This window comes from Musa acuminata, chromosome BXJ1-4 (assembly GCF_036884655.1).
Source record: "Musa acuminata AAA Group cultivar baxijiao chromosome BXJ1-4, Cavendish_Baxijiao_AAA, whole genome shotgun sequence".
Taxonomy (NCBI): Eukaryota; Viridiplantae; Streptophyta; class Magnoliopsida; order Zingiberales; family Musaceae; genus Musa; species Musa acuminata.
This window is the reverse complement of record NC_088330.1, coordinates 40,007,963-40,025,175: the sequence shown is the minus strand read 5'-3', so window position 1 is coordinate 40,025,175 and position 17,213 is coordinate 40,007,963. Positions and strand designations below refer to the sequence as shown.

At 37.7% G+C, this 17,213-nt stretch overlaps 1 protein-coding gene across 6 annotated transcripts; it reads right to left on the bottom strand.

The window, feature by feature from the left end:
* Nucleotides 1-513: 513 nt before the first annotated feature.
* On the bottom strand, nt 514-16,656 carry LOC103982741 (mitogen-activated protein kinase kinase kinase YODA). 6 transcript variants are annotated; one of them, XR_671523.3, is made up of 13 exons: nt 16,223-16,656; nt 14,338-15,042; nt 13,515-14,222; nt 12,469-12,556; nt 12,304-12,366; nt 11,163-11,323; nt 10,968-11,043; nt 9,853-9,912; nt 9,652-9,759; nt 8,005-8,244; nt 4,502-4,611; nt 1,450-2,171; nt 514-935 (listed from the first exon to the last, which is right to left on the bottom strand). XR_671523.3 is itself a non-coding variant. In XM_065178454.1 (13 exons), exons 2-13 carry the CDS (start codon nt 14,883-14,885, stop codon nt 871-873), a joined length of 2,649 nt encoding a protein of 882 aa, XP_065034526.1. In that variant the 5' UTR covers nt 14,886-15,042; nt 16,223-16,656; the 3' UTR covers nt 514-870. The 6 variants fall into 6 exon arrangements, 2 of the variants coding, with proteins under 2 accessions (XP_065034526.1, XP_065034527.1); XR_671524.3 differs by having other exon boundaries at nt 514-924; XR_671525.3 differs by having other exon boundaries at nt 514-924; nt 4,502-4,593; nt 16,223-16,655.
* Nucleotides 16,657-17,213: the final 557 nt, after the last annotated feature.

Genomic DNA, 17,213 nt, shown 5'->3' with positions numbered 1-17,213 from the left:
TAGATTCTCCACCCTCCACCCCATAATGATCCCTACTTCTCACCATTCTGAAATTTATCTCCTCCAACTAAATTTGCTAAAAGATTTTTTCACCGCACAAGTATAAATTTTCCGTAACTGAGTTTTTGGATCATTCTACGCCATGTAACAAACACTACAGACTGGATGTTGATAAACTTGCCAAGATCTGGTTAAAAGGTTGACATGTCAATATATTCAGCCAAAGACAACACAGTATACGAAGCAAAGGTCCCAAATATTTGCTCCTGAGAGTAACTTGGATTTCACTCATTAAATTCTGCCTTGGATCAGACAGCTCCTGTGGTTCCTCAAATAAACAGTAGGCTTCACTGAAGTAATGGGTAAGAGTAAAATCCTTGAAAATTTAGGGTAAGAATATATGAAAGAAAACAGGCTAATCATAAATCCCGTAGCACCTGCAGAATACCTAATAAAATTTTAAAAAAGAAAGCAATAAAGAAACATGCAAAGGATAATAGAGACGAAGAACAATTAGAATATGCTTTTTTTTCTCTCTTAATTTACTAACAAGTATACATACAGCATTGACAAGGCTCAAAGTGCCTCACCAACATTGCACATCCAATTTGATAGAGAAACAGTAGATTAGGGTCGATGATTTACAACGTTGGAGCAAAATACAAACAGAATGGCAGAGGATCATTTGACGATCGTGGTGGCACAAAATGCAAACATAGAATCAATTTCCATATCATCTGTACCGGATGGCCTCGCAAAGAGTATACAGAAGTACAGATGGAGCAATTTTCCAGATTGTCTCTGGCTCTTCTAACATATTAAGGTGCTAATATATGGTTTCATCCTTCAACCATCAACCATCTCAACTCTTCATGACAAGGAAGCTGCAAGATTTAGATGACTGTCAAAGTCATTCACCTGAATCTGCAATTCAACTTCAAATACAAAGTCAGCACACGAGTGTACTCATTACATACAAAAGAAATAAATTTTTACATAATATGACACCAAGTTTGTGTAAGAGATGCAGCAGTAGATTAAGAGAAAAAAATATAGTTCTTTACAAAAAGTCTCGACTACTTGTAAGTGTCCAACATTTTTATTTAGATGAAATAGCAATCTTATAAGACTTTAGAAACCATAAAATAAGCATCAGCAAAGATCCCATAATTCCAATAATTGGCAACCTCAACCATCGCCAGGCCCATACAAAATACATTTAATACAAAAGGACTCTGATCAATGAGATGCATGAAATACAAGGACTTCAGACTGTTGGATTATTATGAGCAAACTGTATGGAGGTTATAAATGACAAATGATTAGACCAATTTCAGAAAAGAAATTGCAGTTCTAACACACGCACACACACATGCGCACACACACACACAAATATATATATATATATATATATATAATCATTTTGCGGCAAAACAAAAGTCTACTTACCAGCATAAAACTCGATGGACCTTGCACATGAGAAACTTGCATCCACTTCTTATATCTCCAATGAACAAAGAATGATTGTACAGTTGCAACTTCCATTATTTACCATATAAAATTAGTTTTTTTTTTTATGTCGTTGGGGATGATATAACCATGCCAGAACCAACCAAAAAACAAACATAATCTGGCTGACTAATCCTGTAAGTCAACTAGCATTTGCATGGTTAGGAATTGAAGGACCAGAACTAAGATTTTGTGTTGGCCCAAACTTAATTTGATCTCTCAAGACCTGAAGAGGCATACCAGACAGCATAGGTTGCTTCTCATAAGGATCCCAAAGATTACCGTGTCTGAACCTGCCAAACTGTGAGCTGAGAATGTCAGCTTCAGATGCCATTCTTTCCCAAATTTTTGGTGAGCCTTGCTGTGTTCCAGGTAAATAATTGAGTTTTGATTCATGGTAGATGATCCCACTAGCACAGATATCATTTGTACATTTTGATAAGCAAGTGGATCCATCATGATCACGAGCCCCCTGTTTTGATTGACCAAATGGAATGGCACCATAGCCACCTGTCAGAGGTGTGGATGCACCTGAGGCAGTTCTAGGACTTGAAATTGGAGAAGGGGACATCCTTCCGTTGATATGCTGTGGAGATCTGGAACTCAATAGAGGGCTTCCAATTGGAGAGACTGGACAAGATATGTACCTTGCACGGGCATCGCTGCAATCAGAAGAAAGAAAAAGGAATCAGAAGAGTTATCTTATTTACTTAGAAAATACACAAGAAAATCATGATAAATACCAAGAATATTTTTAAATAACCAGACAAGATGTTTGGTGCAGAGAGCTGTAAATTTGAAAAAATCCCTAAACTATTACTTTCAGCCCTGAAAACAAACCTCATGTAATTTATGCTAAACCAGTTCTCTAAAGTGCAAAAAATAGTCATATCTCAATCTAATTTCTCCATTCATAAATTAGCTGATTACCAAATTTCACCAAATAGGAATCAAAATAATAATTCTTTAGTTGTAGGGAAAAAAATGAAAAGCATAAGATTGACTGAACTTTCTGAAATTCTGTGAAGACAACATATTCCACAAGTCAGAATGTCAGATCTCAATTTAGTTTCACCAATCATATATTAGTTATTAACAGATTTCTCAAAAAGAGTCTTGGGGATAATAACACATTCAGAGCAAATAAAATGACAACCATAAGATTAAACCAAGAATGTTTTTCAATAATCAGACAAGATGTTTGGTGCAGAGAGCTGTAAATTTGAAAATAAAACCCAAAACTATAATTTTAGCCCCAAAAACAAACCTCATGTGACCTATGCAAAAGCAGTGCTCTTAAGTGCAAAAAACAGTCATATCTCAATCTAATTTCTCCATTCATAAATTAGCTGATTACCAAAGTTCACAAAATAGGTAATCAAAATAATAATTCTTTAGCTATAGGGAAAAAAATTAAAAGCATAAGACTGAAGAACTTTCTGAAATTCTGCAAAGACAGCATGTGCTAATAGTCAGATCTCAATTTAGTTTCACCAATCATATATAAGTTCATTAAGAAATTTCTCAAAAGAGGTAATGGTGACAATAACACAATCGTATCAAACACAATGAAAAAGCATCAGATTAAAGAAGGATTCTGAAGTCCCAAAAGACAACATATGATTCCTGGATAGATTGCACAACTTCAGGAATTAGCATGTGAAAAAAGGCATAAACAAAATCATTATTTGACATGATTAAAAAGCAGTGCATTTCCTTTAGCTTAAAAAGAAACATCATGTCATCCTTGCAAAACATAGCTCAATGACAATAAAAAGCTGACACCAAATACTTGGGACAATACAGTTTCGTTGTTGTTGTTGTAGACATGTGCAATCAACGGACTATCCTCATTACTACTAAAAAATTGGTATCAAAAGCATATTAGAACCAGGGATTTAAATAGGTGCTCAGGTGCGAGGCGAGGCCCGAGCGCCTCGTGTATGCACCAGGCGACGCGCCTCAATGAGGCGCCGCTTGGGTGCTCGCCCGAACGCCAGCGCTGGGCACTTCGGGCGAGCGCCCGATTCAATTAGGTGAACCGAACCGGTTTAAGGCTGGTTCGGTTCGTAGTTTCTTACCTCAAAAGCCACGCTTCACACCCGTGCGACCCCGAGGAACCCTAGCGCTGCTTCTACCTCCGCTACCGACACTTTCTGCCACTATCTTCGCCTCAAACGTAGTGGACCAAGCCTTCCTCTGTTGTCGACGGACGAGTCCGACGACCCCCGTAGCTTCTGCTGTCGCTTCCTTCCACTATCGAGGGAGAGGACCCTAGGTTCCTCCACCACCGACGGACGCCCTCTGGAGCTTCCGTTACTGCCACTGCTGCTATCTGCAGCTTCCGCCATTACCACTGCTACTGTCCGCAGCTTTCGCCGCTGTCACTAGTACTGTCCACAGCTTCCTTCGCTGTTGCTACTGCTGTCCACAACTTCCACCGCTGCCACTGCTGTCGTTCACAACACTATCGCAACTATCTTAAACTAATCCTCCGTCGCTATTGCTATCTCCCTTTGTTACTATTAAGGTTTTTTTTTCCTCTCTCTAACTTTAAGTAATATACTGTTAACAGTATATTTTTAATTTAAGCAACAATCATTGGTTTCCTTCACAATATGATTTAATCTGAGGCAAAAATGTCAACAACTTCTACCAGGAATAAAATGCAAAAAAAAAATGAAGCATGTCAGCTTTTTTACAATCAAGTGAAAACTTTCACCTTGAGAAGCTACAACAATATTCAGATTGTACCAGAATTATTAATTTATAAATTCAACCAAAACCCTTTTTGCATTTAGTTCTGGTAGTGCTGCAAAAACTTACAGGGAATGCTTTTAGAAACTGAAATTAATTTTACATCTTATTTCCTGTCTGGAAGATCTCTTTATAAGAACAAACAGAAAAGAACAAGCAGAAAAGTGCATGGACAAATTTATTTGTCTTTTAATTTAATAAAGAAGGCCAAAACAGAGCAAAAAAAGCAATTTACCTCATTGCTATGGTAGATATTCCAGCTCTTATACGATGTATTGACGTTCCTTCCATGTCCAGAGAAGACAAATTTCTTGCATGGCCAACAGTCTGGAATTTTAATAATAACTTCATGAAGATTGGTAGAGAAAACTTGAGAAGGTTTCCGAGAATCATTTAAGATCAAAGCAGATACAAAATGGAGCAAGAATAGAAACAATATGGAGAATAAAATTATATTCTACAAATCCAACGCAAAACAATTCCATTATTACAACCCATGAAAATCATATAACAGGACCTAAATCCAAGATTCATAATGATTGAATCCTCTCATTGCTACCCAAAGAAAGATATAAAAAATAATTATGTAATAGTAATCAGATGAATTTTTTGTTGCATGCAACAAATGTGGACGTATTATCAGCTCTTAAAGGGATCTCCCAGGTTAGTCTAACTGAAAATGTTTAAATCCGGTAACATACAAATTTGGTAAAACCTATCAATTTGGTGCATAGTCCCCTGTTGGAACAATGAACCATAAATAAACCTAATTGCTCCTGAAAGGCGGAGTATATAGCCTGTAAAGCCACAGGAAGCTTGCAACTATAGAAGTACAGGCAGCTCTAAATTTTAGCAGATATATGATATTTAAATACTGATGTAATCAACATTCAAGAAATTGGTAGTTACATGTAAAACTCTCAGAATCATGGTAGCAAGTACCAAACATCACTTTTCACATCATCATGGTGGTTGTACATTCTGTTCAATTTGGGAGTGTCCAACAGCAAGCAGGCTCAGCAAAATCTATAATAGAAGAGTTTGGTATTTTCCATCTTATGCATATGCATTCGTGGCATATTTGACACACAAGATGGGGGAGGATATACGAGTCTCTGTAGAACTGCAAGCTGCCCTTTTAAGATCTGGCATCTACTCCTTTTGTATCATTGACATCATCAGATCTTAAAACTAGGAAAATAGTATCTTGTAAACATTTCTGCTTGAATAAAAATTCAACTAAAAAGCAATGATGATAATAGAAGAAAAGGGAATAAAAGCAAAAAGAAATGAAAGGAAAAAGACATTTGAAACAAGTGCATTCTAGTTCTATTTATTTGTTTCTCCAATTCATAAAAGTCTCACACAGTCACACCCCAGCTTTTCTTTATCGAAATGCTCAATCAAAACTCATTTGGCTAGGTAACACAGCTCTCCTATACACAGCGACATACATTAAGAAACACAATAAAATAATTGGCTCCAAATTCTACTAAATAGAGCTCAATGGGACAAATGTCCATGTAACTGGCCCTAAATGTGTGTTTTCTTTTTTTATCTTAAAAAGTCAAAGGCCTACTTTGTATCCCCCATGCAACAATTTTCTTTTTAGAGTTTTTAAAAGAACTAAATAATCAACTTCATCCATCTAAAGTGATAACCCATGTGGAAAACATACTGTACTTTGTCCTGATTTATAGGCAGAAGATCAAAGTTCAATTGAACATTGAAACCCCAATTTTGCAATGATTCATGGAGAAATGATTTGATGTTTGGGAGGAAATTGGTGGGAGATGAGATAGAGGTTTGTGATGTTTGGTCAGCCTCAGACAGAGAAAGCCAATTAGGGTAAGTCTCAGGTCACTATTACTCCCGTTCCTACTTCCAACATTGATTGCACGCCAAGAGCTTGGAAATTGTTAAGGGAAAAGGAAAGCATGAGACTGAGACAAACGATAATCCGACCTAGCAAACCATGTGGGATGAGACTAACTAACATGGGCAATTCAATAAGACAAAATGGTTTCAATCACAGTTTCCCAACCATATATCTTGCTTTTCTTTTTCTTTTGAAAGACACCAAAAGCATGATCATAATAGAGTCAGTTGACCCAACCAGGATGTGTTTCAACAATGTACCTAAATCCTAAGAGATGAAAAGTCCAGGGGAAGAACAGCTAAAGTAAGGGTCAGTTCCAAAAATGAATCTTGAAGAAAATAAATTACAAACAATTGATAAATAGTTTCCCAACATCTTGCTTTCCTTTTTCTTTCGAAATATACCAAAAGCATGGTCATAATAGAGTAGGTTGGTTGGATGTGCTTCAAAAATGTACATAAATCGTAAGAGATGAGAAGTCCAGGGAAGAGCAGCTAAAACAAGGGTCAATTCCAAAAACGAATCTTGAAGAAAATAAATTACAAACCAGTGATAAATACTTAGTGTGTAAGAAGGGCAACATATTAAGATGCATATGACTCAATTTAATAAGAAGAAGAAGCAAAAACATTTATATCAATCCTTAACTAGGTCAGAAACTTCTTGGGGTTCTTATAGAAAGTAGCAGTTTGCACATGTCGAATCTCAAACTCAGACTTCCTATGTATTATTAAAATTACATAAATTAGACAAAAAATGGAAGTTCTTCACCTCCACCAGATGACAACTATCATCAGCACAGTGATTTAAAAAGCGTTAGGTGCCAAAAGGCACTAAGGTCCCAAAACACCCGAGGCGCTAAGCGCTCATCCGAACGAAGCAAGACGTTCTGAAATATTAAAATATATAAAAAAAATATAATATAATTAAAAGATTATTTAAATAAAAATATGACATTAAATTAAATATATACTATTAACAATATATTACTTACTATTAATAGTAGTTAGAGGGGGAGAAAAACTATTAATAGTAACAGAGGGGTATAAAAGGGTCACTGAGAGTGGAAACCGACAGTGGAAAGTGACAGCAATAGCGGTGAGAAGGCAGCGATGAGAAGCTGGCAACAACAATGGCGGAGGATTAGTTTAAGACATTCGTAGCAACATTGCGAACAGCAGCAATGGTAGCGGTAGAAGCTACGGGCAGCAATAGTGGCAGCGGTGGAAGCTGTGGACAACAGCAGCAGCAGCGGTAGAAGCTCCAGAGGGCGTCCGTCAGTGGCAGAGGAACCTGCGGTCCTCTCTCTCGACAATGGAAGGAACTGCACATCGAGCAACAACGGAAGGAAGCTACGGGCTCTTGCTAGGCCGTTGGACCTGTCCGTCGATGGCAGAGCAAGGCTCGGTCTATTGCGTCTACGGCGGAGGCAGAACCAGTGCTAGGGTTGGCTCAGGGTCGAGCGGGCATGAAGGTGGCTTTTGAGGATAAGAAACTACATTACTAACTATTTTTAAACCAAACCAGACTTAAAAGTCTAGTTCGGTTGCCTTATTTGAACCGAGCGCTCGCCCAAAGCACCCAGCACCTAGGTTCGAGTGAGCGTCCAGGCAGTGCCTCATTGAAGCACACCGCCTGGTCCACACACAAGGTGCTCGGGCCTCGCCTCGCCTGAGCGCCTATTTAAATCACTGCATCTGCATATATATAAATCATCAATCTCACATAGCAAGAGACAGCTAACAAACTTATGCAACTTCAGTGAAGCCAAACCTTACACGCATCAAAGCCATTATTTCCTACTCGCAAAGACATTAATAGATGTAATGGAGCACATGAAGGGCAGCGTATATTCATACCTTAGTATTTGCTCCACCTAAAACACCACTTGACAAATCTAAAGGTTCAGAATTAATAACAGATTTCTCCAGAGAAGCTGCATTTTTCACAAATGGGTGTTGTAAAAGCTCAGCTGCAGTAGGACGTTTGGATGGCTCACGCTGAAGACAACGCCTTATGAAATCCTTGCCATCATCAGATAGGTGATCAGGGATTGTTGGAAGCTCCTTACTGTTTCCAATTTTGAACATTGCTGCAATCTAGTGCCACCAGGTGACATGTAAGTTTCTCAAAGATTACAATCGCCAGACAGAAGCACTGACATGACTATGCTTTATAAATGTTCAGTTTCTTCTTATATGAAATTCAATATGTAGGTAGCTTATATATGTGCAACTCATCTTGTAACTTCAGTTCCCAAGTGAAATAAATGCAGAGGCCTTCTCATAAAATAAGTTAACATCATGTTCTGTCACTGGCTGACTGGGTTCGCATGAGCGGGCTGGTGCAATCAGGTGAGATATGTTAAAGGTGATAACGTGTTGATCAAACAACCAAAACAGCTATTACCTCAAGAACATGTTGGGGAAAGGACTAACAAATATTTGTCACCAGCATAATACAATTACCAGTGAACGTTGTTATGTCATTAATAAAGTTCTCTTGGTAAGTTTACTATCAAAAGCTCTCTAAAAAATTGACATATTGAGAGAGACAAAGGATCTAAAGTCCACATTAGAAGTATGCCCACAGCTTATCAGTTGCAGAGTTGCAGAGCACCCCATAAGAAGCTAAAAGATGTTCCAAAGGTTTCTACAGTGTTCTGGCACCTTAAAGATCCAAGAATTCTACCATACTCCATTATGTGGAGACTTTCATGTATTTTAGGATGAGTTATTCATGTGGACAAGCATCTCAACAATTCTGATGATGAAGCTACATACACCAAATGTGATAGTTCCATATTTTATTAAATGAATATCTCACTAAGCAAAGTTACCCTCTGCATTTTGGAAGAAAACAATATTGGGTAAAGAAGATAAAGGAAGCAACTACATCCAACTCTATTTTAATTGTAAGCACAGAAACCACAATGAGAAATGCTATTATTTGAGACTTCTATGGAACTGCTACTATTTAAGACTCACCATGCTACGAACAAAAAAGATTTTTTTTTTCTCTATTAGGAGATTCCTAATGAGGAAACTTCTTTGCCTGCTGGGGTATTTCTGCATAAATTGACCCTCCCTAGACTTAAAGCAAAAACTTTTAAGTATGTCTGATTCTTATATATAATAATAATATCATTTGCAACAACAGAAAAATCAACTAATATAAACTGAGGTCCCATAGTACATGAATTCAACTAATATAAAGTCCAGCAACCGGCACGAAGAGAAAGATTATTAAGTTATGAATTCACTTGATTTACCACCACAAATTTTCAGACATGTACTAAAATGTGTGTTCCATAGATAAAAGCAAATGATTATAAAAGATGAGTATTCTGCCTAAAACATATGTTCATACTTCATACTATTACTGTACATATGCTCGGTAGATATGACTACTAATACATAAAACCAAATGATGATTAGAGTTGTTGATCCTGCTTGAATGTCTCATCAGTAACTATATATCTTAAGCTCGAAAGATCAAGTACCAACCCCTTCATACTGGCTCCAAGGTGGTTTTGATGTAGCCATTTCCAAAACAGTACACCCTAGGCTCCAAATATCGACAGCAAGATTACATCCATTCAAATTCTTGATGACCTAACCGCACGAAGTCAGGAATCAACACTAGAGGCATCCGCTTGGCAAATCAAATATGAAAGGTAAAAGAACCACTTGTAGAGTATAACATACCTCAGGAGCCATCCAGTAAGGACTTCCCTTGAATGATAGCGGACATGATTGTCCAGTAATCTTAGAAGAAATAAAACATTAAGAGATAGTATAATGTTCAGTAAGTAAATAATATACTTCTTTCAGCATTTTCAAAAATCAATTCCATATAGAATAACTTTGAACTATGGCATGAAAGAATTTTCAAGATATCAGAAGAGTAGTTTAAACAAAATACTGGAAATTTTGATACCAATCATATTTATCCATGGAATGCTGGAATGCACTACAAGTATGGGGAAGAACATGCCCCAAACTGGCATGACATCTTAGGTTGATCCTGATTCTTAATTTACAGTCTGCATAACTATACTTCCCAATGAAGATATGGTTGCACAAGGTGCACAGACAGTTTAATTTACAATGTAATAAGCATTATTTTTTAGCATAGCTTGATGTCTAGAGATACATCATTCACATTCAGGGCACTATAGCTGTGATAATCACACTAGACATGAATTCCTCACACTATCTCTTGCTTTCATCTTATGGTAACAACATCAGACAATAAAATAAATGGTACAAATAACATGTCAATCTTATGGATATTAGGAATATTTGCATTTGGAATGGTGATTCTCCACATAAAACATCCTATAAATCATGTAAAAGAACACAATTAGCTGCTACTGCTGCTGATACTGAAAGTAATATGCAGCTAAGATGCAGTAAGACGAAGTTATGGGGCCACTTTCCACAAAATGGTATCATTGTCAAAAATAAACACTTCAAAGAGTCATGCAGCACCAATTTAAATGACCAAGCAAGTTTTTCCTTAGGTTGTTGGAAGCAGACATGTGTCAAGTGAAAATATCACTAAATATATTTAGCATAAAAAATCAAACAGGAAAATAGGAATATCTAGCATTCATCTCTATAGAAATAGATATATTTCATTTGATATAAGCTAAACAAAAATTGCTAAAAGCATTTTAGAGTTTTGCATGTCGATTACATAAACTTCCATGAAAAGAGAACATGCATAAGTGAGCTAAATATCGAATATTATCATATAACTACAAAATCATAATTACTTAAATGATGTTTGCTTCAAGTTAATAATGTTAAAATCTTACATGTTTTGCCATCCCAAAATCTGCCAGCTTAACACGGCCATTTGGATCTACCAATATATTTGCACCTTTAATGTCCCTGAACAGTAACGACCACTATATCAGAAGCAGAAAGGTAATCTACGATTGTAACATCACTTTCTTTCGTTCATGAAATTAAATCGATCACTAAAATGAATAAGCAAATATTAATCATACCTATGGACTGTATTCTTAGCATGCAAATATGCTAGTCCTGAGAGAATTTGCTGTGTATAACTCCGAATTGCTGGCTCACCAAACTGACCATACTCCTGAAGAAGTTTATGTATGGAACCACCAGATACATACTCCAGGTAAATATAAAGTTTGTCTTCAATCTGTTCAAAGAAAAAAAAAAAGTCTAAATCAAACCACAGATATACACAGCAGACTACTAGTTCTTACCATCTATAAGGTCAATGCCTTAAGAGGCCACCTCAAGTGAGATGTGAACACGGATTAGTAAACATAAAATTATATCCTTCTCAACATCAGTAACAAGCCAAGAGATAAAAGAATAGTGGCATCATGTAGCTGCCTAGCTGGTACCTGTAGAACAAGGTAAAAATGTATTCACCGATGAATCTTTACCTAATACAAACGTGGGCTAACAGTCTGAGAAGTTAGTAGCTAAAAGCATGATCTAGAAGAGCTAAATCACAGGAGAGGTAACAAATAGCGAACCCAGCATAAAGGCTTCTAGTTTTATACAATGTTCAACGATGAGATCCCCAATTCAGGGTTTTCAAGGCTAAAGGCCCAGTTAGGGAGACCATGACTATAGTTATTCTGTATACATGCATACATACATACATATATACACACACATATATATGTATATTACAAGCTCCAGTGGTCTGTGTGTGCAGATGGGCAGTACTTGGTGCCCACAAGAAGTGTATTTATACATGAACTGTCCTTCATTTGATATATATATGTCTACATGAGGAAAGATTTGAACATTAGAACAGGAATGATACAAGATAAAATCACAAAGTATCAATGCAAATTGACATGAAAAGGGAAATCTCCTGCTGAATTTCCTAAGGTATCATAACTTCTCATGACTTGTATATATTTCTATATAGCTTCAAGAAACACAATATTGACTACTGACAACTGATATATAACACATTTACACCATTTTTTTGCTAAATACCCCATCATGTAGGAGATAAAGAGTTTAAATAGACTTGTAGAATATGAAACCATTTAGATTTGATGGAAAACTATGTAGGTCAAAAGAATGACATGCAATAATGGATAAAGAAAATCAAGGATCACATTAGTCTAGAAATTTCAAGAGAGTTGGTAATACCATCTCGCAGCCATAATACTGCACTATATTTGGATGCCGCAATCGACTCAAAAGAAATATTTCCTGCCGAAAAAAGACAACATTTGAAAAATTAATAATAATAATAAATCAACATATCATACAGTGCTCATCATGCAGTACCCTTGGTAGGGTAATGATACTCACTTGTCCCAAGTGTTTCACACTTTCTTTTGACTTTGCATCATCCATGAACAGGGTTACCTCCTTCATTGCACACATTTCACCACTCTCACTGCCACAAATGAAATAAAGATAGCTAGCAAAAACAAAGCCTAAACAAGTTTGAGTACAGAGAATGACAATCACAAAGAAAAGATCAAGATAGTAAATAAAAATAAATACGACCAATATCAAATAAAGAGGCTCGGATCTACATAATAGAACATTAATTTTCCAGATCAATCAACTCATTCCCAGATGTCTATCTGATCCACATACTTCAGCTTTTCATTTAAGGTCACATCCTTCATTGGACTGGCAGTTGGTAATTATATATGGTCACCACCCAAATATCAAGACCAATGATTTACTAATTTCATGGTTCTCTCAAACAGTCTGTCTCCCTAGTATCTGCCTTAACATGGTAAATCACTGGACAAATCAACTAATAACATAAATCTACCTCTGATTCAAAACAAGACCAGTCATAATATGCTCAGATAGCTTTGATACAACTGATTCACATACAGGAGATAGCCAGTTAAGAAGAATGATATGTCATGGAAGGACACAAAAAGTGTTTTCTCACGAGGCACATGGGGCATCACCGTCAACATACAGAGACAGGTGATATCCTTCCACTCTCAGCTTATCAACACAGATCTGCAACACAAGAATCATCATCCTTGGATTTCTTTTTCCACACAATTGTCCCACCAACTATGTTCATGCTAATCTCGACATTCCAGTAACCCTTAAACTTTAGATGTTAACATTGACCTTGGCAGTAAAGAACAATTGTCACCTTCAATTCATTGCCCTTTATAGTTCCCATTCTAGATATAATCAAACTGCACATTATTACAATTGGTGGTCTTTTGTTAACACAAAAAAAATATTCTTTGGCAATGAATTTGTCAAGTCCAGACCTTGCCAACCTTATCAAGTTCAATGATACAGACAATTAGATAATCATTTATCCACAATATTCCTAGAACAGTAACACAACTTTATAATAGTAAGAGATGTACCTATTAAAACCAACATAAACATGTCCAAATGTGCCACGACCAATTAATTTTCCTTTCTTCCACCGTGATCCAGGGCTTGTTGGATTATCTGTCCTTCCAGGGCTACGAGATATGGGAGAAGTAGCTGTTGTTGAATTGTTTGGAAGAAAGGGAGAGCTGCGAGAAACATTTATTGGTGGTAGAGGCAATCTATGACTTGTAGGTGATTCTGGTGCTGTGCCTCCTGCCCGTGGATGCAATGGAGAGACAGTTCCACTATGTATCCTAGAACTAGGACCAGGACTTGTCATTCTTGGGCTAGGTATAGGAGAACATTCTGGGCTGCCCCTACTATGCTGCCAAAACTGTCCCAGCATATCTCCACCCATTGAATTATGTCCAGAAGTCTGTCCTGAACCTGGACTGGAGCACTGGCCAGATCCAACAAAAGTTACATCTGTATGAGGCTTTGTTGCCCAAAAAGCTGAAGTCGGCACCTGCTCAGGGCATAAAACTCTCATTGGACTTCTAGAAGGACTTGACATAGAACTATCTGGGGCACTTCCCAAAGCACCATTCCGAGGAATTTGTATATTGGACCGGTAACTATTTGGAACACCCCATTTTGGTGATGCAGACGTAATTTGGTTTCCCAAAAACAAAGTCGTCGGCTTTGACATCTCCTTTGGGCTCCTCTGGGTAGCAGAGATACGATCCTTATGCACCGCACTTCAAACAGAAAAGAAAAACATGAGGTAGGTTAACCTCTAAAATTGGCATGTCAATAAGGTAAGATGGAAAAATCAGCATCCAGATAGCATTCATTAGATTGTAAGGTACACACCTGTAATGATGATCTATAACAGTTCTGTTATTATTCTCAAAATCATTGCCCACAGGGCTGTGAAGTTGAGAATCGCCTGGGTCATCACTATCAATAGAGCAATTGCTGGAAACAGATGCAGTAGCCAAATCACCATCAAGATTAGCAGCATCTGGTCCTTTCATAATGCGATGAGGCTTTGGAAGGGGTAAATGCAGCTGTGGTTTGCCACGCTTTTCCAAAATTGGCTTTGATATACTGACTTCAGAGGGTGTGCGTGTAATGCATGAAGGCATCTCAGGAAGAGGAAGTGGCTGGGCATTTGGTCTACCTGCAAAACTTTGACAGCGAGACACATGCTTGGAGGGTGACGTAGATCGTGATTCTGCTCTTGATGTGTAGCCCTTTTCTGTAGTTATGTCACTGCTACGTCTCTGAATCCTCCTTGATTTTGAACTGCCTTTCTGTTCAGTTGAACTTATGAATCGATGCAATGTGTCAATGAAATTTTCCTTCACTGTTTTCTTCTTTGCATCCTTAGATGAAGATTTTCCCCACATTGTAGGCATTTTGAATGATATCACTAAATTATTCCAGGTTTATCAACTACTAGCAGTCATAACAGATAACTTTAAAAGTCACCAAAAGAAACTTGGCTTGATTCAAGTAAAAGCCTTAATCCTAAATGGTAGCATTCAGCAACAAAGGACTTCTCAATGAAGCAGCCTGCCAAAAAGGAGGACCTTTACTGATTAGTAGTTCCTTTAAATTTAGTAGGAATGCATGATGGTAAAAGGGGAAAAAGCTCTGCAGCCTTTAGTTTCTAAAGGTGGCCAGAATGAGCTTCAAAGATTATCATCACCTATGATTTCTGGCATTACAATCTTTAGTACAGCAATGCTGTATAACTATGCATAATCAAAATCCAAGTTGAGCATGACATTTGAAATGCTTCTGTCATTGTTGATTTTGTCTTTGTCCAAAGACAAGTTCAACTTCTTTCAAGTGCAGCAATGATAGAATCACATGAATTGGCTCCTAACATGTTTCCTGCTAACAATTTACCAAAGGCATATAACGAAACAAAAAATCTCGGTAGACAAGCAAAGTAACAGATTATTTATGATGCTCATATTTGAATATGGTCAGAATCAAGTAAAAGATATTGCTCGAGAAGCCTTAGGAAAAATAAGACCCAACATCCATAGTATTATTCACGCTGATCCAACACTCCTTGTGTTGATGGCCGCAATAGTCCATGAACAATGTTCCATCCCAACATAAGACCCACAAAGCCTTTCTTTTAACCTACTCAATGTTGACAGAAACCACAAAAACAATTTGAATAACTTTTATTGACCTATATTCACTTTCATTGAAACAGGTAACTATAAAAGAATATGTTTTCTCCAACTAAAGGCAACCTCAATCTAAGCAAGTGTCAAAATCGAAAGAAATATCCAATGACAACATCAAAGAACTGAATGCAACATTATCAACCCAAAAAATAAGCAACAACGACGTCAAGAACTCCACCATAATCTACAATTTAGGCGACTTCACACACAAACCAAAAGACACTAAGATAAGCCCTTATGTGACGATGGTTGAACACATGGTCGCATTTCAACCTAAGGCTACAATTATTTTCAGTTGAATCAACATCTTATAAAGCAGATGCGGTCAAATCTTGATCAGTCTTCCCCTACCGCTACATTTCGTAATCAGTAAGCCATACGGATTCAATTTAAAAATACCACTACATTTTAAGCAGTCTCAATAAAAAAAAGAAATCGCACCACCTCACATAGTCATAGATCCGAAAGCTAAGAGAAACCGGCCAAATCAAGAAAATAACTTGAAATAACACAAAATCCCTTAAATGTTCAGAAAGGAAAAGGATTACCCTCACTCGGGTGAACGAACGAACCACTCCCAGACGGCACTCACAGGAAGCCAAACTCAACGAGATTCACCAGCGAATCGGAGACAAAAACCCTCGCGAATCCCTTCAATTCGGACTCAACTAGAAAACTTCTTGACGCCAACACCTGCCGGTAGCGACTGGCCTTCTTCTCCCGCAATCCTTGCGGCGGATTGGCCGCTGGCGTCGCCCCCCGATCTCCCTCTCTCCGAGGTCGAGCACGCCCTGGAAGAAAGCGAAGATGGCGTGGAAAATGAAAACCCTAGAAAAGGAGCTGAGGTCGCACGGATCGAGAGGATGAGGACGGTTCGAAGAAGACCACAAAGACGCAGGAGGAGATTGAGATAGGAATCGAGAACGAAAAGCAAAGAGAAAAAGAGAAGGGTTTGTACTCTCTTTCTCTCTCTCTCTCTCTCTCAGGAACAAAGTGCTAAGAATAATGATGCTTTTCGTACTCGATTAAACAACGTAATAAGTCACCTTCACTATTATTCGACAGAGCATATGGGTCCCACACCGTGATGTGTTCCAACCAATTAAGAAATAGGTACATGACAGGTACCAAAGAAACCGTGTGAGAAAAGCTCCGCTCGTTCTAAGAAATGAAATGGCGGAAGGGAGTATAATAGGACGTAAGCGACGAAGAAATCCCTCTTCGAGGACTCGCAAAATTGACCCATCGTTTCGTGGCGTCAAAATACTACGAAATCCATAGGGGGCCCCACAAGAAGTCCTGGGCAGTGAAAGGGAGAAGTAGGAAGCGCGAGTGAAGACGCCGATGCTCGCAAGGGTTTCGATTAGGGTGGCTTCGATAAGACAGCATTAGTTTTATGTGAGTGGCTTTTTTTTTCTTTTTTTTCTGCAGAAAAAAAATTAGTTTATTTCCCAATAAAAGTCTCCCTTTTTCTTATATTTTCTGTGGAAAATAATTAGTTTATGTGAGAGTAATTGATTTGACTCGTGATGTTATGGA

Coding starts and splice junctions, on each gene's coding strand:
- LOC103982741 (XM_065178454.1), bottom strand. CDS start 14,885: ATGCCTACAATGTGGGGAAAATCTTCATCTAAGGATGCAAAGAAGAAA. Junction 12,367..12,468: donor GTGTGAAACACTTGGGACAA/GTGAGTATCATT, acceptor TTTTTTCGGCAG/GAAATATTTCTTTTGAGTCG. Junction 11,044..11,162: donor GCTAAGAATACAGTCCATAG/GTATGATTAATA, acceptor GTTACTGTTCAG/GGACATTAAAGGTGCAAATA.